This window comes from Ceratotherium simum, chromosome 21 (genome assembly GCF_057802395.1).
Source record: "Ceratotherium simum simum isolate JZ-2026a chromosome 21, ASM5780239v1, whole genome shotgun sequence".
Lineage (NCBI taxonomy): Eukaryota > Metazoa > Chordata > Mammalia > Perissodactyla > Rhinocerotidae > Ceratotherium > Ceratotherium simum.
In genome coordinates, this window is record NC_141920.1 from 43,031,272 (window position 1) to 43,058,961 (window position 27,690).

At 40.7% G+C, this 27,690-nt stretch overlaps 1 protein-coding gene across 9 annotated transcripts in view; it reads right to left on the minus strand.

Moving 5' to 3' along the window:
* Window positions 1–27,690, minus strand: part of KIF16B (kinesin family member 16B) — a 284,805-nt gene that overhangs the window by 196,203 nt on the left and 60,912 nt on the right. For all 9 annotated transcript variants that reach the window (XR_015555655.1, XM_087445640.1, XM_087445639.1 and 6 more), the window contains exons 11-12: window positions 25,496–25,561; window positions 22,481–22,540 (exon numbers count right to left, since the gene is read on the minus strand). Coding sequence is in view for 8 of the 9 variants with exons in the window: in XM_087445640.1 (XP_087301766.1) it covers window positions 22,481–22,540; window positions 25,496–25,561 (126 nt within the window). In the remaining variant the exon portion in view is untranslated. The remainder of the gene's footprint in view (window positions 1–22,480; window positions 22,541–25,495; window positions 25,562–27,690) is intronic.

The window sequence follows — 27,690 nt, forward strand, 5'->3', positions numbered from 1 at the left end:
AAGCCTTTATTATTTCAACCCAGGACTCCTAATAGCAACCCATTTCTATGGTTAGCTTCAAGGTCAACTCTCTTCTGAACCCCTCTTGACATTCTCACTGCCATCTTCCAGAAGGCTTGACCTGTTGACCAAGCCCTCCTTTGTGTCTCCACCAATCATAAGACTGACTTCTGGCCAACCTGGTCACTTACCAGCTGTGTAACAAGTTTCTTATTTACTCCAGCCTCCATTTCCTATAATAGAATAATGAGTATCCACTGGGAGGATTGCTATGAGGTTCCAATGAATTACTACATGCAAGTGCTTAGAGCAGTGCACATAGCAAGTGCCTGTGGTCAAGACAGCCTTCTGCCTTCCCTCTCTTCTTCATGAACAAAATCCCCGTTTTGTTAGGGATGGCAATGTGCCCAGCTGAAGAAAACACTTCCTAGCCTTCCTTGCAGTCAGAGGGGGCCATGTGGCATGCATGAGGTCTGCAACGAGATACAAGCCAAAGTTGTTGCGTAGGGCTGAAAAGAGGGGTAAACCAGTGACACATGCCCCACTGCCCTTCTCTACTCCTCTTGACTAAGTCTCAGATATGATTATGTGGTTGCAGAAGCTGGCTCGAACCCATGAGGGAAAAACCAGGAGAATTACACAGACTTCAGCTCTGGCACCCATGAACCACTCACTAATCCATGCCACTAGCAGCCTGATCTGTAGTCCTCATTCAGTGAGGAAAAACAGGACAATCCTTAACTGGTTTAAGGTACCTTCTCTCAGGTTGCTGTTATCTGTAGCCAAAGGCATCCCTGATACAGTTAATTCTTATTGTTATTAACCTAGCACTTATAACAATTTATTTCATTATTTGTTTAAGGTTTGCTTCCCCACCAGAAGAGAAGTGTCTTCCTCATGTTCACACAATCTCTCTCACCAAGCAGGTGCTCAAAAATGTTCAACGAATGGATGAAGTAACAATAATGGCCATCATAGTTTGTCTCCAAGTCCTTTGTAAGAAAAAAAAAAGATTTTTCTTCTTCCCTCTGAACTAAACTAATTATTCTATGGATTATTTAGCATTGATAACAGTGCCCATAGAATAGTCCTGAAACTAAAGTTTTTTATTTAACAAGCCCTTTTATAAGAACATTATGTGCCAGGCACTGCTTTCCATGCTTTCACGAGCAACTAATTTAATCCTCATAACAACCCAATGACACAGGTACTATCATCTCCATTTCACAGGTGAGGAAACTGAAGCATAGAGAGGTTAAATAAGTCACCCAAGGTCACACAGCTAGCAACAGGCAGAGCTGGGACTGGATTCCATGCCATGCCCTAGGGTTCCAGAGTTCCTGTCCTTACTGTTATTCTCGGCCACGTCTCAGTCACTAACTGTGGCAGCACCTTCTTCCTGTTTCTACATAAACAAGGAAGGAGCTGGGAGAAAATTCAATGAGTATCTATGAAGGTTCTTGGCTCCACAAACCAGCAGAAACCAGGGCCGAGAACTCTGCATCTGCTGTACCAAGAGCCGAGGTGACTGCTACAGTAGATATTACCAAATGTACAACTGGTGATAGAAAGAGAAAACAGGCATTGTATATTTTAATTCTCTTAAGAACTTCTAGAGTGGAAAATGAGAGGTAAAAGAAGAAATAACATAACTAGAAGTCTTTAAGTGGCAAATATAAGTAAATGACAAAGAAAGCTGTCCAGTGGCAAGCTAATTAAAATGACCACCTGAGACCAAGATTAAGAAAACTCTTTTATCTTGAAGGTATTATCCAAGTATTCTGCTCTTGAAGCAACTTTAGAAAAACTATTTTAAAAACTGAGAAAAGAATCTACAGAAACGTGAAGGTACATTTACATCTCTCAGCAGCAATTCTCAAGATGGCTGCAAGAAGGCATTACTTATACCACATTCTTCACAACTAATCTCTCACACAGATTCGGCGTCCAGAAATCGGTAATCAGGCCCAAGTCCACTTAGCGATATTGTCATGTCCTTTCAGACAACTTCGCTACCAAGGGCCCTGGAATTAAAGCCAGGTAGAGAGCTTGGTTTTCCTATCTGCAGTGACATCTAGTGCTAAGAAACTAAAATGCACTATGTAGCACAAATTTCTTTCCATTATTTTCACATTAACTGCATACAATAAAATAGGAATATGTATAACCCTAAAATATATGGCTTTTTCCATAATTGGAATTGTCAATTGTCTTCTAATCCAAAATTTAAAATACCTCACAAAATACACTTGTTTGACTGAGGTGAAGAAATCCTTTTGTTCTCCAATTTTTTTGTTTTAAATGCAAACATATCTTTCTTTACTAACAGCAGACTGGGATGTTAGGAGATTCTGTAGACATTAAAAGACTTCTTGTTAAATTTAACCAAAAAGCACTCTGGCTTAATATAATCATAAATACAAGCCCTTTATTCAAAACCAACTTGCAAAAATCTCTGAAGGAGAATAATTTAAATGCAGATGAAGCTTATTATAGAATAGTTTACTGATTTAAGTATGCCATGGGCTAAATCTTGTCTCTAAATTTTACATATTAAAATTATATTCTAAAAGATGCAGGCTAGCCATATTCTCTTCATCAAAGTAAAATCCCATTTTGGTACTAAGAATCTAGGTGTTTGGAAACCATTTCAAAAGATAAGTAAGGTATAATTAAAGAGCACTGGCTTAGGAGAGAGAAAACAGGATCTAGTCCTGGTTCTACCTCTAGAACTTCAAGACCAAGTGATTTAATTTCTCTTGGCTTCAATTTCTTCATTTAAAAAAAGGGTAGAGTGGGACAAGAGATGTTTTACCTAGATTCTTTCTTGGACTCCTTGTTCCAACATTCTATGTTCTATGAACAAGATAATCTCTAAGATCTCTTTGAGCATTTTTTTAAATTACTTAAACTATACACAATGACACAGCACTTTGAGGAAGACAGAGCTAAGATAAGATTCAGGAAACAAAGGATTTTTAATTGAAATTGGTGTGGAGTATACAAAGATCTCTTTGAGATGTTTAGATGACTCCTGACCTGGATGAAAGACACATTAAACCACATCCACTATGACCCTGCACTTTCTAAACTGTAAGAAGTGCCTAAGCTTTTAATAAAGACCTTGAGAAATCATGAAATTTAAGTGGGCTTTGTTGCTTAAAAAGGAGATTTATGAACATTCTGGTTAAGTGAGGTTCTGCCACCAGAATTAAGTGTAGGTCTTTTTTCAGTTTACAAGGAATGTTCATTGAAAAGGTTTTCTAAGATGAGGAAAGAGATCTAAGTAATTTGAAATACGCTTGGAGTTTTCTACTACACTTATGGTTATTGCTCTCTCACTGTGCAGAAAGAACTTTGACCCGGCTAAAAGAAACAGCTATGGCTTAGAGGCGACAGCTAAAAAGATATGGGAGTCGGGGAAGACCAGCAGAATGAATAGTCAAACTCAACAAAGAAGAAAGGAAGAAAATAAGGTAAGTTGACCCAGAAACTCACCAGATTTGAGTTGGCTCCAGATCAATGCACTGGTACACCCCAAGTATCTCAGAAGGTCCCCCTTGGGCATTTGCAATGAGCTGATGACTGAGTGAGTGACAGTTCTCCGAGATGACTGGGGTGACAAGTTCATGCATAAACAAAGTGAAGTGAACTGGAGAAAGCTGGAGGAGCACGCAGTGACCAGGGACATTAAACACTGACACAACTCACTTGATGGCAAGGTCTGAGGTGAAATCATTTGGAAAATGAGGGTAATTAAAAATAATTGGAAGTTTTTTTTATACCATCAGGAAATTCAAAATAGAACCACAGTGTGTTACCACTACATACCCAACGAAAGTAGCTAAAATGAAAAAAAAAGACAAAACAGCAAATGTTGGTGAGAAGGTGGAGCACCTTGGCCTCCCATACATGGCAGGTGGGAGTGTAAATGGTACAACCACTTTGGAAAACTATTTTCAGTCTTTACTAAAGCTGAACATACACCTACTCTAAGACTCAGCAACTCTACTCCTAGGTACACAGCCAACAGAAACATGTACATACGTTCACCAGAAGACGGGTATGAGAAGGTTCTCAGTAGCACTATTTCTAACAGCTAAAACCAGGAAACAATCCAAATTCAAAGAGTAGAATGAATAAACAAACGATGATACAGCCACATTAGGTAATACCATGCAACAATTAAAATAAACACAGCTATGTGCAAAAACATAGATGGAGCCCACAAACATAACACTGAACAAATGAAGTCAGTCATAGAAAAAATACATTCTGCATGATTCCATATGTATAAAGTTTAAGAGCAGAATAAACAAAGCTATGCTTTCAGAAGTCGGGCCAGACATCTCCCTTGGAGGGAGTAGTGACTAAAAGGGGGTGTGGCAGGGATACTGAGGGGCTGGTAATGTTCTGTTTCTTCACCTGGTCACAGGATGCATGGGTGTGTTTAGTTTGTGAAAATCATCAAGCAGTACACTCATGATTTGTGTAATGTTCTGTATGCATGTAATATATCAATGCCCAGACTGAGAATAGGCTCCCAGGGCACATTCAAAATGAAGAGTGACCCAAAAGAAAAAAAAAACCCAGCAGCAAGGGGCAAAAAAGAAGCCATCACTGAGGATCCCTGAAGACATAGAAACAGGGCAGGGTCCACCCACCCAAGATATAGGGCCCACAGGGATAATTTCTTGCAGTCTCCTGAGGAAAAACCAAGTCCTTCTCAGAGAAGAGTCCTCAGAGCTCACCTAGACCAGCCCACTCCATCAATGATTAAAAAACGGAGACCGAGAGAGACGATATAATTTGGTCAAAGTCACACAACTAGTTAGGGATAAATCCAAGTGTAAAAGCCACGTCACCTCAGTTAATTTTATTTATTTATTTTTTCCCCCAAAGCCCCAGTAGATAGTTGTATGACATAGCTGCACATCCCTCTAGTTGCCGTATGTGGGACGCGGCCTCAGCATGGCCGGAGAAGCGGTGTGTCTGGTGCGCGCCCGGGATCCGAACCCAGGCCGCCAGCAGCGGAGCGCGCACACTTAACCGCTAAGCCATGGGGCCGGCCCACGTCACCCCAGTTAATAAGACTTAAATAATTATAAAATAGCCAAGATATTTCAAAAGCCTGAATTATGCAACCACCCAGAAAAGCCTGAATTATGCAACCACCCAGAATGAGAAAGAACTCAAGAAAGGAAAAGGCTTTTGTCCATTTCATTCTAATGAGAGAAGCAGTGAAAAGGTGAGGCATGATGCACACAACATCCACAGAGAGGAGAAAAGGGACCTCAGAAAGAGGGAAAGAGAAAGCAGCCTTAGAGAAATCTGCAGCACAGCACACTGCAGATGAAATACAGCAAAACTATCACTGTATCTCTACATTTCCTTCCTTCATATGCAACACTCAAAATAATAATACTTTGCAAGTCTGGTCCTCTTTTCCTTGCCAAAGAGCACAGTTTAGGTCTCTGTTTTATAAACAACCATCATTGTAGTAAAGGGCAATAGAACAATTCATAAAAGCAAGTCTCATATGAAGCAAAACATTACCTATAAAGGTAGACAAGAACACCCAGATGGCTGGATACATTTCAAAAAAAACCTGAAAGATGCCCAGAAAAGTCATTAATATAAGAACAAATGCTAATAACACATTAGGGAAAAAAAATGATACCCAGGGAAATAACCATGACTCTTTGCTTAAGAAAAAGACTAGAAATGAGCCAAGGCAAAAGAAATGACTAAGCCCAACCTTGGCGGAAATAAAAAAAATCAGAATCATTATTAAAGAAAGAGCATTACAAAACACAAAAGGAAACCTGAGCCATTATCTCAGAGAAAGCAAATCTTGTCCTGACATTTAGAGAGATAACGGAGCAGATGGTGCTTAAACTGTGGCCATCATCTATTTTGGTTTGTAAAACACTGATGAATGACCAAATTCACTGCAAATATAGGGTCACTTTTTAAGACCACTTTTTCCCATCAATCTTTATAACATGAAATAGCAAAAAAGACAAGGGTGAGAGAAACACAAAACAAAAGCCAATGCATTTGAACATGGAAAAAAGTGAGGTCAATTTCAGACAAGTAAGAACCAGACACCATAGTGGGGTCATGAGCCTGGACCTCGAGACAGGGTTCAAATTCTGACTACACCTCTTCCTTCCTCAACTGTGTGCACTCTAGGCCTCAGTTTCCTCATCTGTAAAATGAAAAAAATAATATATCTCCCTCATAAGGCTGCTAAATGAACAAATTAACACATATAACAAAACTTCTCTGGGCATGTGTCTATTAAAAACTCATATGAGGCTAATGCAGTAGGAAAACTGAAATTTTTACTTTTATTTAATTTGTTGGTATAAATTTCTAAACTACACTCAATTAAGTTACTGGAAAACTTTTAAATATGTTTGGACCATAGTTAATATGAGAATCTACTTTTCAACTGTAAATTTTATAAAATCAAAATACAGACCAAGTGTATCTGAGCAAATTTTGTGTCTGAATTGAGATGCATTGTAAATGTAAAATTCATGCCATGTCAAAGACTTATTAATGAAAAAAGATTATAAAATACCTCAGTAATAATTTTTATATTGTTTATATGTCAAAATGGTAATTTTTTATTATACTGGGTTAAATAAAATACACTATTAAAATTAATTTCAGCTAGTTCTTTTTACTTTTTTAATGTGGCTATTAGAAAATTTAAAATCCCATATGTGGCTTGCATTATATTTCTATTAAACAGTGCTGACTTAGAACAATGCCTGGCATATAATAAGAGTGCAATCAATATTATCTAATATTATTCTTATTAATATTATCATTATTAATTACTAGATGAAAGGCAGTTGCGGGAGGTGTCCAAAAACAATTAAAATATGTCTCTATCTTCTGGACCTCAAGTCTAGCAAAGGAAAACCAGACATACCATGACAGTTTTATTGTACACAAATTATTAAATACCTAGCTGTGAAAAAAGAGGACTTCCAGGGTGGGGAACAAACCACAAAGAGTGTATTAAACTCATTAAAAACCTTTGAAATTGCCATTCTAAAAATATACAGAAATCATAATTAATTTGTGTTAATCACCCAATGAGACTAGATCCAGATGAAAACAGAAACATGACATGAGGAATCCACACAGACTGAAGGCAAACTTCTGCTGTTTATGGATGGGGGGTTGTGCTCCTGCTGGGTCCAGACCTGACCCGCTGAGGCAGGGGTCTTGCCTTGCTCCCTTGGCCCAGCCCACGCTGAGAGCCAGCTGGATGAGGAGTAGGGGGTGTCTGGATCAGGGGTACTATACTATAAAGACTGGGCAGATGTGCAGGAGAAAAGCAAGTCGGGGCCAAACTCTTATCAGGATGAGAGCCAGATGGGGGCCCAGTGAATGCACACACCCAACAAAACAGGCTTAAGAATGTTCACGGAAGCATGATTCATGGTAACCAACAGACAGGAGATGATAACCAACCGGAGAACGGATAAAAAGAGTGTGGTAGAGTTGCATAAAAAGAAGAAACTACGGCTACACACAGCATGGATGGATCTTAGAGACAACATTCCACAAGAAAGAGGCCGGAAACAAAAACAGAATATACTAAATGATTCCATCCACATGAAGCTCAAGAACAGGCAAAACTCATCCATGCAGTAGACGTCAGAACAGTGCTCCCTCTGGGAGAGGGGGACAGGAAGTAACTGATGGGGCAGGGACCAGAGGGAGCCTGTGGGGAGCAGGAAAGGCTCTACATCTTGACCCGGTATGGGTTACACGGATGTATGCACAGGTAAAGATTCATGAGCTGCACATTTCAGACGAGCACTTTTTTACATATGTTCACTAAGCTGCACACTTCAGATTTGCACACTTTGTGTATGTTGACGCTCAATTAAAAAATAAACTCAAATAGCTTTTTAAAAGGTCCTGTGAACAAATCACCTAATTAACAACAAAAAAGAACCTATTCAGCTGAAATTTCTTTTCAAATGGCATCACCCAATGTCTCCAAATGCTGGCATGAGTGCACAATCGGGAGGACAAAACATGGCAGGAAGTGATGTGTGCCATTTGTTTCTGCGAGCCTCCGCCCGTGCAATTAACACATGAGATGTACTTTAAGGGAAGATTTTCCACACGCTTCAGGGCTGGGGTCCCAACTCTTGTGAGGCTCAGGGCACTTGTTTAAAAATAGAGATTTGGGGGTACCATCTCCAACAATTCCCCTTCCCTGAGTCGGCAAAGCCAAAATGGTCTTTTAAAAAGGTCCTCAAGTCATTCTGAGTGAACCACTTCTGTACGGAAAATCAACTTCTATGACACGAGAATAACTGGTATTTAAGTTGTTTTGGATGAGAAACTGGACTTAGCAACTTAAACAAGTGTCATAGCAAGTTTGTTGCTTGATTTCAGTCCAATCTGCTAGGAACAACAGTATAATTTTTACTTTAATGTCAAGGACAAGAAAGGATTAAATATAATACATTAATATAGAGTGTATTGGATCTAGAAGAAAATGACCATCTTCAGTGATACCTGTGTCGTTAGATTCTTTCAAGGAGAAATCACAGCTGTTTGGAGCTAACTCTTCTCCTCTATGAGACACAGACAACTTGCTCAGGAAAGCTGTTTTTAGCTGGCAAAGCTGGTGCTATAAAGTATTACATAAGATGTTAGAAATTTACAGCCATCTCCCCCTGTACAAGTATCAGAATATCCCGGTAATAAATACCCACATGCAACCTAGGTCCATATTGCTTTTTCAGTAGATGCCCACGTGCTAATTATACTGTCTTACAGATACATACTTCTTTTTTTTTTTTTTTTTTTTTTTTTAAAGATTTTATTTATTCATGTTTTTCCCCCCAAAGCCCCAGTAGATAGTTGTATGTCGTAGGTTCACATCCTTCTAGTTGCTGTACGTGGGACTCGGCCTCGCGTTGGACGGAGAAGTGGTGCCTTGGGGCGTGCCCGGGATCCGAACCCCGGGCCGCCAGCATCAGAGCGCACGCACTTAACCGCTAAGCCACGGGGCCGGCCCTACATACTTCTTAAAACCATTGTTTTTGCTAAGAGACTTGGACTTCTGCTGCCTGGAGTTAAGAGAAACTGCTGCCATCCTTAAATAATGCAAAGGCAAAATCAACGAGGATGCTAAGAAAAGTAATCTCTTAAAACCTGCTGTTGTGTTACAAATGGAGGGCAACGCCAACTCGCCCCTCATAGTAACTGTTGCTAGGTAGACTGGGCTGGGAAACATCAAGTTAAAGGGGTCAATTGGAAATTAAGCCAAACTCAAAACTACCTATGAAAAGCTGGAGAAGAGAACACACCCACATTTAGAGCTCATTTTAAATTATGTAATCAATCTAATGGAGAAAAGGAAAATGCGTTTAAATACATGGAATTCACTGTGTGCCATCTTTCAATTCTAACACATGAAAAGAGCGATTTCTCCTGTATGGTTGTTCACACCACAGTAGAGATATGCAGTTGGCCCTTTCACATAATTTTCCAGTTGAATATAGGACTTCTGAGTCATAAAGGAAGTATGCGAAAATATTTTCTCTTAAGAAATAAAAGAATGCTTCAACAAACCTGCATCTCCTGTTTGCCTTGAATATATCTTACACTAAAGTAGGTGACCAGGTTCTACGTCTGTGGTGGAAAATGTGGATGGCATCAAGAATCACCTACTCCCCCCACCTCACAATGCATAGTAACTGTGGCACACAGGCCTGACTTCACTCCACGTCCAAAGGTGGTTCCTGGTTCATATCAACCACTCAGGGTAATCCATTCCCTTATCAAAGTGATTGCTTTAGATAACCCAAGCCAAAGCCAGTCAGCACCAGGTATCACCTCAGCCCTAGGGACTGGCTCACAAATGCATCCATCGATGCAAAGCTCAGAATTTTGCTGGGGGCTCTGAAACCCAGACTCCTTGAATTTAGATGGTGTGGTGAGTGGATATAAAGCTATAATTGCTGCTCTTGCATTGCCATTCTGAGAGCAGAATGCCTGAAGATACAGTCAATACACAAAAAAGGCAAAACCAAGAACAATCCGAGAGAACCAGAGCCAGTGCCCTGATCAAACCATACCTAAATCCCACCCTACCTTCAGACCATTACTCTTCTGTGAGCAAATAAACCCCTTTACCATTTAAGCCAGTTTGGAATTAGGTTTTCTGTTATTTGAAATAAACAAACAAACGTAAAAACGCTACATGATAAAATGTCTTGGAAGTATAGCAGTCCCCTCTTATCCACAGAGGACACATTCCAAGACCCTCAGTGGATGCCTGAAACCACAGATAGACTTAAACTCTACATAGACTATGTTTTTTCCTATACATACATACCTATGATACAGTTTAATTTATAAATTAGGCACAGTAAGAGATTAATAACTAATAATAAAATAGAGCAATTATAACATACTGTAAGAAAAGTTACCATAGATCTCAGCAACCTCAGCATACAATTTTTTTTCTTTCCTTATTAAGTTGAGAACTTTCACCTTTTCCCTTAAAGGAAGCACTTTACGGCTTCTCTTTGGCATACCCGAATTGCCAGCATCACTGCTCTTGCACTTAGAGGCCATTATCAGTAAAATAAGGGTTACTTGAACACAAGCACCTAAGATACCGCAACAGTCGATCTGATAACCGAGATGGCTACTAACTGACTAGGGGTCGGGTATCGTATACAGTGTGGATCTGATGGATAAAGGGTGATTCACGTCTCAGGTGGGACGGAGTCGGACAGCATGAGATTTCAACATGCTACTAAGAATGATGCACAATTTAAAACTTATGAATCTTTATTTCTGGAATTTTCAATTTAATATTTTTGGACTGTGGCTGACTACACGTAACTGAAACTGTCAAAAGTGAAACCTCAGATAAGGAGGGACTACTGTAATGCCACACTGTATAAAATTATATACTTACAAAAATTTTCATATACATAATTTTTTTCTGCTCAGTTGGGAAAACCCATATTACAGGCAACTCAGTTTTACATATAAGAGGATGGATTCTGAGAAAATAAAACAAATAAAAAAAAATGGTTAACATTACTGTACTGCTTACACTGCTGACTATGTGCTGGATACCATTCTAAACACCCTGCACGTGCTCATTTCTCACCTTCTATGACAGGTACTATTACTGTCTGCAACTTACAGTGACGTTCTGAGAAACAGAGCAGTCAAATGTGACCAACGTCAGAAGGCACAGGCAAAAGTCACTAGGGTGGGCAGGCCGAGAACCATCTCCTCACTCCTAGAATCATTGCACCACCACCAACTCCTCTCCAAACCAACAACTCTAGAACTCCTCCAAGCTGAGTGAAATGTGTTCCTGGGTGACATGGACAACACACTGATCTGTACCATGAAACGGTCACTTTTTAAGCTTCCCTGCCCACTAAACCAAGTTCCTACAGTCTAGCACACCCGGAGAGTTCAGGTGTACATAAAGCATGCTTCCATATGACCAGGCAATCTCTTCCCCTGACCGTGGCAATAAATATGCAATCAGAGCCCATCAGCACACACACCTCACTGCAAAAGATCAGAAGGAAAATCGCATATGTACTCAAAATAATTTATCACATGATACCAACATTTAACAGGGCACATTTGACTTATTTCTGAGCCTTTTGCTCCAGAAACGTTATTCAAAAGTAAGAACCAGCATATACTTGCAATACCTCTATTTATGAGCAGTTCTTTCAAGATGAAAACTGCCGTGGAAAATATGGTAGTCTTGGCATTATTAACATCAGAGCTGGTTCTGCGAATAGCTCAGCTTAGCCTCTGCCCCTGCCAAGTTCTTCAGTCAACCTCCAGTGCTGCCGCACCAACAGTCATCTCCCCTATTAATTATCAAGTCCCAGTTTCAGAGAACAATGAACTTTATTACTTTGCCTTTCATCTTAAAAAACAGTTGCAAGAGTAGAACTTGAGAAAAGGGAGAACACATAGTTTGATGGAAATTAACAGCCAGAGTCTAACTTTAATGAGAGGTTGACAAATTAACAACTGCATACTATATAAAGTGCAGTAATTTCTTTTTTCTCTTGCTTCAGATCAAGAAACAACCAATGAGACAGCACGTGTGAATGCACTAAAAAAAGACAAAGGGCTTTGCACACGGGGGTACTAACGGTGACTTTTGTTCAGACAGACACTAAGTCATCCACATTAGTCTGCAGATTAAAGCAGGGAGACCAATAACTTCTCATAACATTCTCTCAGTTCATCTGTATTGCAACCCTCCATCCCAAATCCTCTCTCCCTTCAATTCTCTCTTCTATTGAAAGACAGGAACACACACTTACACATACAGTTGCAAATCACTGGGGCTGGCTGGCAAAGCAAAGGGACAATGAAAAGAGAAAAAAAGATGCTTATAGTCAATTTTTTTTTGCAAAAATAGAAAGAATCATTGCTGTCCCTGCACCCATGCCTTTGGGTAATTCCCTCACACCTAACTCTGGGTTTAGTCTTTGACTAGTTTCAGCCAATGGGACATTAGCAAGTGAGGTGCAAGCAAAGGCTTGAAAAATGCTTGGACATTGAGGCTCATCCTCTCTTGCTCTCCCTAGGACCCTAGACCATCGTATAAACAAGCCCGAGGATGAGACACACAGGCCAAACCATCTCCAGCTGACATCAAGCCAACCACCGGCCATGTGAGTGAGGCCATCCTGGACCCTCCAACCCCAGGGCATGAGTGAGAGCAGTAGAAACCTGCTGTGCCAGCCTAGACCACAAAATCATGGGAAATAAGAACAGCTTGTTTAAGCCACTAGGTTTTAGGACAGATTGTTATGCAGCAAAAGCCCTCAAAACTTGTCCTGAAACTTCTCAGAAATCAGAGAACACAGCTGAGTTCCACAATTATTCATTGAATACTTCCTATTTATAAAGAACTAGTATACAAGACACTAGAATTTATGAGAGAGACAAAGATGAGTGAAACATGTTCCCTGACCTCAAGGAGTTTATAGTCTAACAGAAGGAATGACAAGCACAATGCAACACGACGAATCAAACATCATTCCCTCTCATCTCCAGGGAAGCCTGTCATTCACATACATTTGTGAACTCATTCCTCCCAACAACTTCTCTGGTACCAGACAGACACGTGGGGCCTTTATAACCATCCATTCACTCAGTGTTTGGACCTACTGAGCAGCGAAGAAAACAGAAACTGTGTCCTTACAGAGTTTATATCTAATGGAAGTAAGTTTTAAAAATGCTTTCTAAGTTTCAGGGACTTTTCAAAGTGCTATAGATATAGATAGATATATTAATTCATTTAGCATACATTTCTTTTTAAGTAAATTTAACTAATAAAATACTGGAACTGAAAAAGTAAGACATTCATTTTACATAATCTGAGGCCTCCAACATCAAACAGTCTGAGAGGTAGACTATATTGTTTCATTAACAGATATATTTTAAAAGAAGAAGAGAAGAAAAAGCGACTAGATTATGAGAGCTTTACAAAAGAATGCCCAATTGTGGGAAAAGGTCTTCTAACACTAAGATATGATCTTCATGAGAGAAAGGATTTTTTTGCTTTGCTCACTGGATATGTTCGGTGCCTAGAACTATGACTAATAGGTGAGATGCTCCCAATGAACATGTGTTTAATGAATGAGAGGAGAAAGGGAAGTAGAGATGAATGGATGGATGGATGGACGGACGGATTGACGGATGGACAGATGGATGGGTAGATGGGTAGATGAGGGGATGGATGAATGAGTACATGGATGGGTGGTGGGTGGATAGATGGGAGGGATAAAATGAGGCAAGCTGGGCAAGCCACTACAGGGAGAATATTTTCAAATTCACAGTAATGCTACAAATTTCTTTATGGAAGTAGGAAGCAATCGTAGTTAATTTAGAATATCAGCATGATAAAAGGCAACTCATCACCTTTTATCCCTTCTTTGCAAAAAAGCTTTCAAAATTTTGAAAATAAAGTATTTAAAAGTTATAAAAATGAAACTCACAAGGCAGTTATTGAGCTCCTAAAGGCATGACCTGCACACGGACAGCACCAGTGAGCAGGGGCTGAATTAGAGTGACTCGCTTTCTACAACAAAAACCAAAGGGTGAAGAGCACTGAATTCTAAAATTCCCAGGGCAGTCAATCTCTGCTTGGATTTTCAATGTGCTCGGAAATTCAATGTATTATCTTCATGTACCAAATGAGCTCTAGAGACAATACTCTGTATTTTTAAGATGGCTATAACTAACTATAAAGAGATGTGTGACTGTCCGAGGTCAGATTTTTGACCCATCAAATGCCCAAATGGTTGCTAATAAGGAAGGTGACCCACTGTTGAAAGAGAGATCTCCTTAATCCAAAATCTGGGCAAAATCAATGTCCATAAATAAAATTCTATTCTAGAGCTACCTCCAGGTTCAATTCTTATACCAAGAAGAGGTCAAGATTAACTGCATCTAAAGGAGACACAGGCCACGAAAAACATCATCTCTCCCATGTTTTGTTTGTAGGTTTTCCAGAAACCAAAGGATTCAGTGCCATGGGCAGCAGGAATCCAGAGGACCACAAACCTGGTCTGCCACAAACCTGCTGCATGAGAGCCCCAATTATTAGTGCTGCTTCCAAATCTGTTACACTACCCAATACATGTCATCTCCTTGAGATGGAAAACTGCAGACAGCCCGGAAAAAAAATCTTTTATGGGTTGCCATAATCTTCCAGAGACAAAAGTTCACCTGACCGATTCTATCATAAAACAGAAATAAGTTGGTTTAAAGTGTGCCTCTCCGTGAAATTTAAACTCAGAAAATCTTAAATCAGTGAAGGATTCCAATTTCATTTTACTTTATTTCTTGTTAGTCAAAACATTCTGAAAGAGTAAAAAATTTTCTTCCATCAATTGTTATCCACTTCCGCCATGGGCTTGCAGTATCCTGCCTCTTCTTCTTCCCAGAGACAGGATATTAAGACCACCACAATTTAAACTTAAATATCATTTGCATTAGGATCCCATCATCACATAGATTCAAATATGCTCCACCCTCCAAATTCACTTCAACAAACATTGTTTATGGTATGTAAGAAAAAAAAATCCCATATAATTAATGTCTGAAAAAAACCAACTTTAATTCAACTTGCACAAATAGCGCACTTTTCAAGGACAAGCCCCTCCAGAGATAGCCTTTGCGTATAGCAGCCCACTTCCTCCCCTAACCACCCCTGTGCCGAGCCACAGTCAGATGTCCTATGCAGGATGCTGAAAACACAGAAGCAAGTCAGACACTGGAGTAATCAGAGGGTATGTTTTCAGGAAGGAAGACACCCTATTTATTAAAAAATGAGAACAACAACCAGTGCTGGAGGCATTCACACAGAGCACGCTCTCAGGGCTGCAAGGACCGCTTTGCGGTTCGGCTCTGGACAGACGCTGCACAGAGTTGGCTCTCCCTTCTGTCGCGCCATCTGTCAGACACTTGAGAGCTTCACGCTGCAGTCCAAACTGTCTGTGATTTATTCTGAAGCACAGAGCTCAAGGAGTTATTTGGAAGTCAGATAACGTCTCTGAGTATTTTTTTAATCATTTATAAAACGCTGGAACAGAGAAACCAAAACGTGTACAGAGCAGACACACCAGAAAGATGCATAAAGGATGGCATTGGGGGAGAGAAAGCGGGAGTGGACAAAGAACTTGGGGATTCCTCGTTACTTGAAAAAAACATATAGGATTCATAAAAAGCCAGGCCAAAGGGTACACGGGAGGGGCATTAAGTCACTTTATAAACCACTTCAAACACTAAGCAGTGAGTGCAATATTGTAGCTCTGCAAAGGGGAACCGACACTGAGGCCTCAGGAACGCACTGATCCCAGGGCTTGTAGACGCTGCATTTATCACAACGTTAAGTTCCAAGACCCAAGCGAGTTATGGCAGTGGCAGACAAATTCAGCCAGGATGAAAAACACATTGGGGCAGTACTCTAAGAGACTAGAAAGACAGATCAAAAGGAGAAGGAGAATATGTTAACACAGATTCTGAGGAGCCGGCAGAGCACATCAAGAGGTCGGGGTGTGGACTTTGGTATCGGACCAGGTCTAACCATGAGAGCTTCTAAGAGAAGCTAAACTACTTCAGCGTTCACATCACAGGGGCTTTACTATAAGGAACTGATTACTCGTTGAACTCAGGAAGGAAGGAAGAGTTGAGAAGCCATCAAGGATGGTGAGGCCCCCCACAAACTGAGGACAGCAGTTTAACCAGCATCACCTCTAGGCAGGAAGGACAAGGAGGGGAGGAGGTGTTTGTGGAGGCCAGGGCTATGTCACCACGCGGAACTGCACTGGGATGAGCCACGTGGATGCCGTGAGAAGCCAGAGGAGGAGAGGTCTGGTTTCTCCCTCCAATCTCCCACAGTGATCCCACAGGAGCCCAGGAAAGGGCAGCCCACAGGGGTCAGCCCCTATGACACAGGGCCGAGCAGAACGGGGAGAACAGATCTGAGGGCAAAGAAGCCCAAGGCTGCTCCACCTTCCCTCAGCTCTTTTAATGCAGCACTCAAACTCGAAGGTGCAGACACATCACCTGGGTATCTCATTAAATACAGATTCTGACCCAGCAAGTCTGCAGAGAGGCATGCATTTCTAACCAGCTCTCAGATGATGCTGATGATGCTGGTCCAGGAACCACACTTTGAACAGCAAAGATCTAACTGATCCAAATGAAGGACTGGACTATAATCAAAAGAAATTCAGCCACATTCTTTCCAAGAATAAAAAATACACAGTCATATATAAGCCTTTCAAATAGGAATGAGAAAAAGGTGATTCAAAGTACAGGAAGGAGCATGACCAGGCAAGACTGCTGCTTGTACAACACGCCACATTCCTTTTCCCACCAGGGTATAGATTTGTGTGATTCAAGGTGGCTATGGGCAGAACGTCCCCCTAAAATTCAGAAGTTGAAGCCCTAATGCCCAGTGCCTCAGAATGTAACTCTATTTGGAGGCAGGGCCTTTATAGATGTGATTAGGTTAAAATGAAGCCATTAGGGTGGGCCCTGATTCCATCTGACTGGTGTCCTTATAAGAAGAGATTAGGACATGCACAGAGTGACACAGCGGAAAGGACATGTGAGGACACAGAGAGATGGACATGTGAGGACACAGAGAGATGGACATGTGAGGACACAGAGAGATGGACATGTGAGGACACAGAGAGATGGCGGCCCTCTACAGGCCAAGGAGAGAGGCCTCAGGAGAAACCAACCCTGCCAACACCTTGATCTTGGACTTCCAGCCTCCAGAACTGTGAGAAAATAAACTGCTGTGGTTTAAGTCACCCAGTCTGGTATTTGTTATGTCAGTCCTGGCAAATTAACATCAAGGTTTCTTGATCCTATTTTACTCCAGTAAGTTTTCCCTGGATACCCACTCCATGAGAAGCAGAATTCTAGGAGCTGGTTCACAGAACGATAAAGAGAGTCTTTGTCCAGATGCTGCTCCTGTTTAGAGGGAGAAACCAAGACCAGCAAACTCAGATTAAGGCAAACACTGTGACAGAAGTAAAACCAAAAGCTATAAAAGCACAGACAAAAACAAAATCATTCTACCTGGGAAGTGGGAGAGACAATGATCAGAGAGAGCTTCAAGGTGGATTCTAACAGGCATAGAAAAGGGAATCATCTCGAATGATGGAGCAACACAGGCAAAGGCCGTGACACCAAGATACCCAATGCCCAGGTGAGCCCAGACATCAGCCAGACATCTGGCAGGGGGTGGGTATGGGTGCCGGGGTGCCCCTACAGAACTGTGATAGGACACAGAGAAATGAGATCAGTGCCTTTGCAGGCCAAGCAAGGGAGTCTGGACTCCAATTTCTCGAAAATGAAGATTAATGAAAATGAGGAAGGCACATTAAGGGTCAAGAGTGTGGATACACCGAGTACACTAGAGGACGATAAAACTCTCGTTACCTAACTGTCTAAGAACTGTCTCTTTAAGATAAACACACTTTCTTCGGTCATTAGCTACTTTCAAAATACCCCCGACCACTTTATTATCTCTTTCCCCTGTTAAAAAGAAACAAGCCCCCAACAGAGTGACTTAACGTTAAGTCCACCAAGACTTAATACCTAAGTGCAGTTTCAGCCTCTCCCAGGAGTGGGATTTTAAACCAACCAGTCTGGAATTTCCTGGTCAGCACTAGTGAGGTGTCTGCATACTAAGACCCCCTGCCTTCCCCTAAGGGGCAGTAACCTGGCCTCAAACAATCCTTTCTCTCTTTTTAACTTCCTTGTCCCGCCCCCGCTTCTACCTATAAAAACCTTCCATTTTGTACAGCCCCTCAGAGCTCCTCTCTACTCACTAGATGGGATGCTGCCATACTCATGACCCGTTTAGTAAAGCCAATTAGATCCCCAAATTTACTCAGCTGAATTTTGTTTTTTAACACCCTGTTAAGTTGGATATAAGGAAGACATTACCATCCACTGTGATTCCCTACCTGGGAATTAGGGTAAGTGACAGCTGTGGTTAAGTATCAGGAGCCAGTGAGTCAGAAAGGGAACTGAAGCCTAAGATCCAAGGTCTGCAGATCAAAGCTTCATCATTATCACCATGGTGCCAGCGGCTTTGCTGAAAACAGCCAGGTCTTTTGTGAGAGCCTGTGTCTACACAGCAGGCTCCTACCCTCACTCCACCCCCACTCAACAGAGCCCTCGATTTCACTCTCCAGTGCAAGGGAAGCCACAGACTAGATGAAAAAGAAAGGAACAAAGTTACTCCTTGGCTTGTAAGCATCCAAAAGCTCAGGATCTGGTGATTTCCACGGAAATTAAGGGATTTTCAAGAGTAATTCTGACTTCAAGGGACCTTTGCCTTACACACTGACTTAAGACTCCTCCCCCTGCATGGGAGGCGGCTCCCATCTACTCCTGAAGCAATTCGTCATGAAGCATGCTGATAAACGAGTCGCAAGTCTATGTCATACCTGGAATAGGAAATACGAGCACACAGCACAGGTAGCTTAACAATGACGAAGAGGATCATTGTGATGACTGAGAAGATGGGTTATACTCCTTTCCTTAGTCCTCTTGTTACTGAACCAAAGTGGGTTCACCTCCTGGCGAGTTAAAATCAGACTCTCCATCAGAAACAGTTGTCACACAAAGTAGGGTATATTTGCAGCAAATAGGAGGCCACGCAGAATCATTTCCAAAGTCGTGGCTGTCCCAAACAAAGGAAATCAGGGGCCTTTTATTTCAGATGGAGTATGAATATTCAAAAGGGAGAGGTGGGCATTCGCTTGCGCAGGCTCAGTTGGAAAACATGCTCCCACATACACTGCAGGTTCTGGTTATAGGGCCTAAAATCCTCCCAGAGAGGAGATCTTAGCATTGAAAATGAGGCAAAGGTCATAGGCCTCCCTCTTGTGGTGGGGCTTGGTCTGGTTCAGGGTGGCTGGTAATTGCATCTCTTCAACAGTTAAATGCTTCCAAACCCACCTTTGAGTTCCTTGGGGCAATTAATCAGTGACACTCTCTTCAAACAACATCCATGAGTTTCCTCTGAAATGACCTGTCAATAAAGTTGGGCAAGAAAAAGCAACAAGACAGGCTCTCACGGTGCCAATAAACACCAAATTGGTCCTTGTATCTCCCTTCAATCCCCTGGACATTTTAACTCTCCAAAAGTGTCTCCCTGGATGTTCAGAATTTGCAGCTTGGAAGGAATGATAATTGACAACCTGGCAGCGTAAACAAACAGGTCCTGATGATGAAGATAATCCTGGGAATTTACTGCTTCGTTGGGCCTGTCTCTACAAAATGTGCAAATTCAGTAGAAGAGCAAGTGCCCAGAATTTAAAGATTCATATTTTAACACGGGCATGTGTAGATTAAACCACTGATCTCAAAGTAGGATTATACACTTATAGCTTTGCCATGGCCTTATTATGGGTGAAATATACTTCTTCCCCCTTGACTTGCAGTTCAGCCAAGTTACTTGCTTTAGTCAATGGGATGCTAGCAGACATGATACAAGCAGAAGCTTGAAAAGTGTTTGCATGAGGCCTGCCTGCTTGTACCTTAGCCAAGACCATGAGAAGAACATGCCCCAGACAATCAGCTGGTCCAAGAGGATGAGAGACACGTGGAGCAGACCTGGAACCCACCCACAGCCTGGATCCAAGCCCAACCAAACCAGACTAGACTAGCCAACCAGCAGCAAACCAGCACAGGCAAGAGGGAAAATAATTATTGTTTTAAGCCACTGGGTTGGAGTGGGTTCTACGCAGCATTATGGGAACAACAGCTGACTGATGCAACAGTCAGACAACAGAAATTTGGGAAAGGATTACCACCACCCAGATACAAACTCATCGAATAACAACTCCTTTCCCCATTAATTTCCAAAGAAAGTTTTCAACAAAAGCATTTGAGTAACCCTCTTCTTCACCTCCACCCTCAGGCACCGTCTTCCAATAAGGGAGGAAGGCAGTCCTTAAAATATCAAATGTGAGCAGCAAATGACTACAGATTTAAAGCACAAATAGCAGCAGAGAAACCTAAAACGGATCTGCAAGGTCAAGAAAAGGAAAAAATTTTATATATCATTAGCCTTTCTTATAACCTCTGACACCTAGCACATATCACATTTTTATTCTTCTCTGAAAAGTTACAAAAAATAAAAATAAGATTTATGAAAAATAGAATTGGAATTGGAGGAGGATTCAGCTTCAGGGCCCAGAATCACCTTATGAGAAAAAGCATAAGGAAAAGCTCAGGGGCTCACGATGGCGACGCTCAGGGGGGCTATCTCTGCCAAGATGTAAGGAAACCCCCACCACAGTGACACGGAGAGACACAGCGGCAGAAGAGATGAGGCTGAAATCTTTCAATTCACTGTGCATTACCTCCTGTGCTAACAGGCACTACGTATCCCAAGGACTTCTCAAATAGATAAGTACTTGATTTCTCTTTTCCTTAAATGAAGCAGATTTTAGTCCTCTCTGCTTGACAGATTTGCTGAGGGAAGCGTACATCATGCCATGAAAGGTCAAATGACTTGGGCTTCATAAGTCAGCGGCTGCAGCACTACTTCTTAGAGTTGATGCAACTTAATGAAAAATATTCACCTCTTTGTGGTGCTTATTCCACATCTGACTATTCTGAAATGCCAGTGAGGTCTTTGCTCAGTTTCCTGCAAAAATCTCTCCACAAAGGATATGCTGAGGAAGTACCTCAGAATAACCCAACATTATCATCATCAGGAGCAGACAAAAGAAAGTCTTCATGCTGAAGCCCCCACTTTTTGCAGTGCTTTCTGCAACTGGAAAGAACGTCTCTAGGACCACCACAACTCACCAGCCTTGAGAACTGCAGCACAACCTCTGACCTCCTGAGAAACAGTCTTTTTAACCCCCAGAGCAGGCCAAGTTGCCTAAATGGTACAGGGGGAACTTTACATAGCATGATGCTGACCCCACTCTCAGAGAAAGCTATTAGACACAGAACTCAGTGTTAACCCAGGCCTTCAAAAGTTTACCCCCACGAAACGGGAAATGGGTGCCCCATTTTCATGTGAAGGGGATCCAAGTTAGGGTGCATCCAAGACATGCAGCCAAACCTCATCTAGCCAGCCTCGCCAATATTAAAGGGAGATTTACTCCCTTGGGAAAGTTTTACCTCAACAGACCTCAAACACAAACCTAGGATTTAATAGCCTCTGAATCGCCTTCTCTCATGCGTAAAGTCAGATAGATGCTATCAAGCATAAAATTCGAGTCTGAACCTCAAACCCGATGTGACTGACCCTCAACAGACGACACAGGTTACCTACCAACTCAGCAAAAAATGGGAACATAAAGAAACGTGTATTTTGAAGCATAGAGTATGAAAAATGTAGGCCATTACCGATATCCTTTCACAATCAATCTTGCCAAAAATGCTGTCTGTCTAGCCCTCGAGACATACAGAAAAAAGTTCCAACAGGAATTACTAGTTTAGAAATTTCTGAAATCTAGCCATGCTATGTACACATATTCTACAATATTGCCATGGGAAGTATTTTTTTCATTTAACGTATCACTTTTATATTGGGTTTAATAAAAGCAGAAAGGTCAAGTCGATGCCCTTGAATATTAAATGGAGTCTAATATGTGCTGAGTCAAAAATGGAAAAACTCCAAGAAATGAAAGCAAACACCTTAAGTATCAGCATCACCTCTACCTATTAAAACACACAAAGCTTTAATGTCCAATAGCTCCCTTTTCCATTTCTTCAAAATCAAACCAGGACCCCGACCCAACAAGTCACTAATTGGTTCCAAATGATCTTACCTTAAGCAAAGCACACAACAGCCATATTTGAGGCAGAAAAAAAAAGTTTTACCTATTTAAGTCAGCATAAAAAGATTAAGACACCTTTTTATAGTCCTTACTTTCAAAATGTTTTGGGTTTCATTCCACTTATTTGTCCATTCCTTGGTCAATTCTTGAACCTAAAAGGAAAAATATACATATCTGATTGCTCCATAAAAAATTATTGTGATTTTCTTCTAGAAAGTTTCCAAACTCTTATAGCTTATGGAAGGATGGACTATAATTTTTTTTAATTAGATAGCAATTTCTATCCCTGAAAGAACCATCACCAAATATAAATCAAATAAGCTGATCTCATCCTACAACCTACATTATGGCAAAGGAAAGAACAGAAAAAAGTTTGTCAAGTTGCCTAGAATTTTACAACAGTCTTTTTCATGTGTATTTAAATAAAAGCTGCTTCCTTGGATATTAACCAAAATTACAAGTTCAAGGATGACAATGTCCTATTAAATGGGTTAATTTTCCCTGATTATACTTTAGGTCCTAAGAAATAGTGATTTATTTTTCTTTCTAATTAGATGGGGTGATTAAATCACCTTGAATGCTGCAGTTTCTTAGGAGATAATCTGGTTTTGTAACTAATTAATAGGGTTTATAAATCTCATTCTGTCTTAAAAGGAAAAAAAGGTGGCTCTTTAATTGACTCTTTTAGTAAAAGCAAAATTCTTTTGATAAAAATAAGCTTCTTTCCAGTCTGCTGTAACTTAGGGGAGAAAATATCCCCAACCATCAAACACAGCACAGTTGGAAATTGCTTCTCGAAGTTAATGAAAATATTCTGCTAGTTTCATAAAACTTTTTAAATGATCTTAGTAATTCATTAAGAAGCAAAAAGTAAAACTCATCGAGAGGTAGAAAAAGAAAAGGACAGAAAAATGTGTTGTGTAAAAAGGAGTATACCCGGGCTAAGAGAGTGACTCCCGAGAGGCAGAGAATGCCCCCTTTCAAAGCCCTTCCCTTCTGCACTTTGCCACTCCCGCCACCTCCCCACTGCCAACAGCAGACGCCATCCCATTTAAACCTACTGGTCTTCCCACTGATGAGTTACCCTGTTCTACCAGGCCCCAATGAATGCACAGAACACCTTTGCTTAAACTCTCATTGCTAAGAGGAAGACACTTTTCCACAAACTGTTAGGTACTGTAACTGGAAAGGGCATTCATGTCAGCAACCTTCATGACAGAAAGAGTTTGTTACTGACAAGAAATGGAGGACCTGGAGTGATGGTTTATCCAAGAGGAAAACCAAAACATCTCTCACCCACCTATATTCAATTATTCAGTGGTCATTCGTTTTACTCCTCGATTTCCCTCAAACAGAACTGCAGGAGTTCTAAGTGAACGTGTTTTTAATAATGGATCTTTTATTAGGTAATAATATCAAAATCTATCATCTTCTTGGTAAAAAACCTAAGAAACAGGACTGAGCCTCTCTCACTGTGTTTTTCGCCTGTTTTCAATGGTTTGATAAGACTGTCCTGATGGATCTGGAACCCATCATACAGTCCAGCGCTTCATTTCATCACCTGAGTGATGCCAACCCCACAAACTCTAATGATGGCAATAAAAATCAAATGGCTATCAGGGCTTCTTGTTGTGGAAAACCTTTCAGAGAGGGAATATTCTTATGCCTTCTCCCCCTACAGAAGCGGAAGAGATTGGCGTAATGAATTTACTAATTTATAATAATTAGTTAACAGATTCTCATTGGCAATTTATCCGAGAAACACAAAGCATTCAACAATAAATGCTTCTGCATTTCACCAACAGATATGTTCCCCCTGAAGAAACGTAAGCCAATCCATCCTTTTCCAATTCAATCAAATAATTCTAGCTTTAAGCAACTTGTAAGTATGCCTTGGGTTTATTTTACTATTAAATTTAAAGCAAAGAATCTTCATTTATAAAATTAAGAAAAAACGCAAACATGTGATAACAATTCTAACAATGTGATCAGGTGATAAGATGTATAGCCAAGCAGGTGACAAACAATATAAAAAGGTCAGCAAAACACTAGATGAAAATTTAGAAAATGTTATGAACAAGATAGGCAATCACAGCATGCATAATGCATTCAAATTAAAATGTTTATTGGTTTCTATTAACTCGCTAGGTATTCCTGAAAATCACTATTAAGAAACAATTTAAGACTGTATCCAGACATTTCAAAGCACACAAAATTAGAATATGAAGTACTAAAATGCAAAATTTCATGAGAAAAATAGAGATTAAGGTACTAATGTTTTACTAATGCTATTATCAGCAAATTAATCAGCATAATTATCCAGGGAAGTGTCAACAAGTTCCTAACTACAACCCAATTTATATCTTCAATATTGTGTATTTTTAAAAGAGCTTTCCCAACAGAATCCAATTGTGTTTTTTTATCTGTTCTAACCATTCAGCACAGTGAAAAAAATCCCCTCTAAAAATGTAATGTCCTTAATGCCTATTTCTCTTTTCACAGAAGGTTATTTTTTTAAGCAAAAATAGTATAGAACCAGGTCAGCCATGAAAGTGGTTTTCAAAAAGCATCAGCAGACAAACGCTGGCTTTAGCCCATAACATCTCTAGAGCCACTCTCCCCCTGCCTCAAATCCCACCTTGCTTTGGAGAAACCAAGCATCTGCCTATAAAGTATTTAGAGATTCTCCACCAGAAACAATGTCCAAGGATGACAAAGAACTCAGCAGCGGCCACGGGTTAGCTGTGGTTAAGCTATGGGGTCCGCGCTGTTTCACAAATGTTGAAATGGCCTCTCAACCAAAGACTCCGGTCTAATCTGAAGGCCAGAGCGGCCTCACTGCTTCCTCAGCGTGGCCTGCACGGGATTTCAGTTGCAGTCAACCATCACCTGCCAGACAAATCCCATTTATTAAGTCACAGAGAACTGTGATACTTAGGAAGTTAACTATTGTGCTACTTTAAAAACAATCATGTGGTGGGGGCAGAAGGAGTGTTAAATATAATGAAGAAAGGAATGAATCTCAAACAGCAAGTATTAAAAAGCATGCACTTAAAATAACAGTGAAAGTTACGATTTAAAAAAAAATAAGTCAAAGTACCACTTACTCTTGCTTCATTCTGCTGAAGTTTTTCCTCCATACTTAAGGCTGTGGGAGAGTCTAAGAGGGCAATCTACAACGTAAACCATAAAAGAGAACAGCAATTAGTAAACAGCAATAATCTAGAGGAAGGATTTGTCCATGATATGAGAAATTATCAAAAAATTTCTGCCAAACTATTAAATAGAGGTAAAATGTATTGTCCCACACCCCTCAAAAAGTGTCAGTCATCACTAAGTTTTTAATCCATTGTGTACATATCTCATAATATTCAAAACCATGGCAGCCTGGTAAATCTACACTTGCAATACAAATCAGTAAAGAAAAATATAACATACTGACATTTTACCAAAATCAAACATGATCTAAATCCCTAGATTCTAAAGGACACATTTGTTTTGAATATGCACCAAGTATAAAATTCAAAAAGTAAGAAGCGTAAGTCTTGCTCCACCACAGGCTTCTGCGATTCAGCCGTGTGGATGCATGCAAATGAAACTCATTTATCTTCACTGCTGGATGGTACTCCATGTATGATATGGCTGCACCACAATCTATTTATTCATTTCCTTATCCATGTTGCAAATGTATAAAGGTTGATGTGAGAATGATAAACACCAAGTCAGGTTAGAACCGTGAGGGACAAGGCAGACAGAGACAGGAAGGTAAACAGAGCCAGGGGGGGCACACAGGGGGCCAAAACTGCACTCATAACTCGTAACCTGCGAGGCAGAACACAGTGCTCCCTAACATGTCATCAGAGAGAAAAAAGAAAGGGAGTCTCCCCCCTCATCCCACAGGCAGCCACTCTTACCCAATTGCTATCTAAACTTATTCTGTGATTCTGATTATATGTAAGCGTGTTTTTGTTATTCTTTTAAACATAAAAGAATACTGCCTCCTTCACTCAACAATATTACTTGGGGAAAATTCAGAACAAATAAATCTACTTCATTCTTTTTAACAATTCCAATTCTATTGTACAGTATTCCACTGTATGGAGAGCCTATAATTTATGCCAGTACTTTCCTATTAATAGAAATGCAGTTTTTCTAATCTTCTGCTTTACTAGCATTGTTACCATGACTATCCTTATACCAGTTGCCTATCGTATCCGTGGCTATACCAATAGAATAAACCCCTAGAAGGAAATTTGTGAGTCATCTATATGTACGATTTTTTTTTAATGCCAAATTGTCCTCCCCAGAGGCTGAGCATTTTTTTTTCCTTACTGTTTATTTTTCAATTTCAATTCAAAAAATGTTAACACCCACAAGGTGGTCTTCTTAGGCTCAGTTAAACATTCAGACTAACAAGACTACTGTGGGCCACACCTGGCGTCCTTCTACTCAGCAGAAAGCAGAGCTGCTGGCGGGGGGGGGGGGGTCCTCATGCAGTCTCTGTAGCAATCCTCACGGCTGTCCAGGAGCTACTGTCTTTGGCCTTCTTGAGGGGTCGAGATTCAAATGGGCATGTGTGGGGCCCACCTTGGCTTAGAAGCCCACACCCCACAAGAGGCAACATCTCCTGCAACAACGCCACAGGCACATCCTAAGGGTCTGCAAGTGACACACCCAGTTATAAGAGTCACTGCACTCGGGAAAGCCAAAGCTATGGCTTCTCAGAAGGCATTTATAGTTTATACATAGTTCATCCTAATCCAGATGCAATTCACCAATTAGGAGTCATTTTTATCATTACAGATGGTGCCTGGTTATACAGCTGGCATTCCACTTTTATCCAGTTTACAGAGAATGAAGCTAGCACGTCAACCCAAGGTCAAATTCGTCCTTCGTGAAGGAAAAGGCGCTTTGCTAACACACTACTACAACACATCACTGCACCTAGTGTGCCGTGTTGCACACAGACGGTACTCGATAAATATTCTTCATTGAAGAAATGAAAGTGGCAGACATTATTATGACTGCATTGTTATGTATACTTGACAATTTTCAATACAATTAGTAACCCGTTTATAACCTGGCTAACTTTGCAGACTTCACTGTTGGAATTTTTCATCCATAATCAAAGCTGAAGCATTCCTACCACATCATCCACTCAGTAGATGACTAAATCACTGCCTAAATATATGCACGCAGGCTATCGTGACCACCATGACTTTTGGAAAAGTATTTTAAAGCACATATAAAGAAAGACCTACCTAAGTCTTTACAAAAAAAAAATCTTTGGTAAAACCAAACC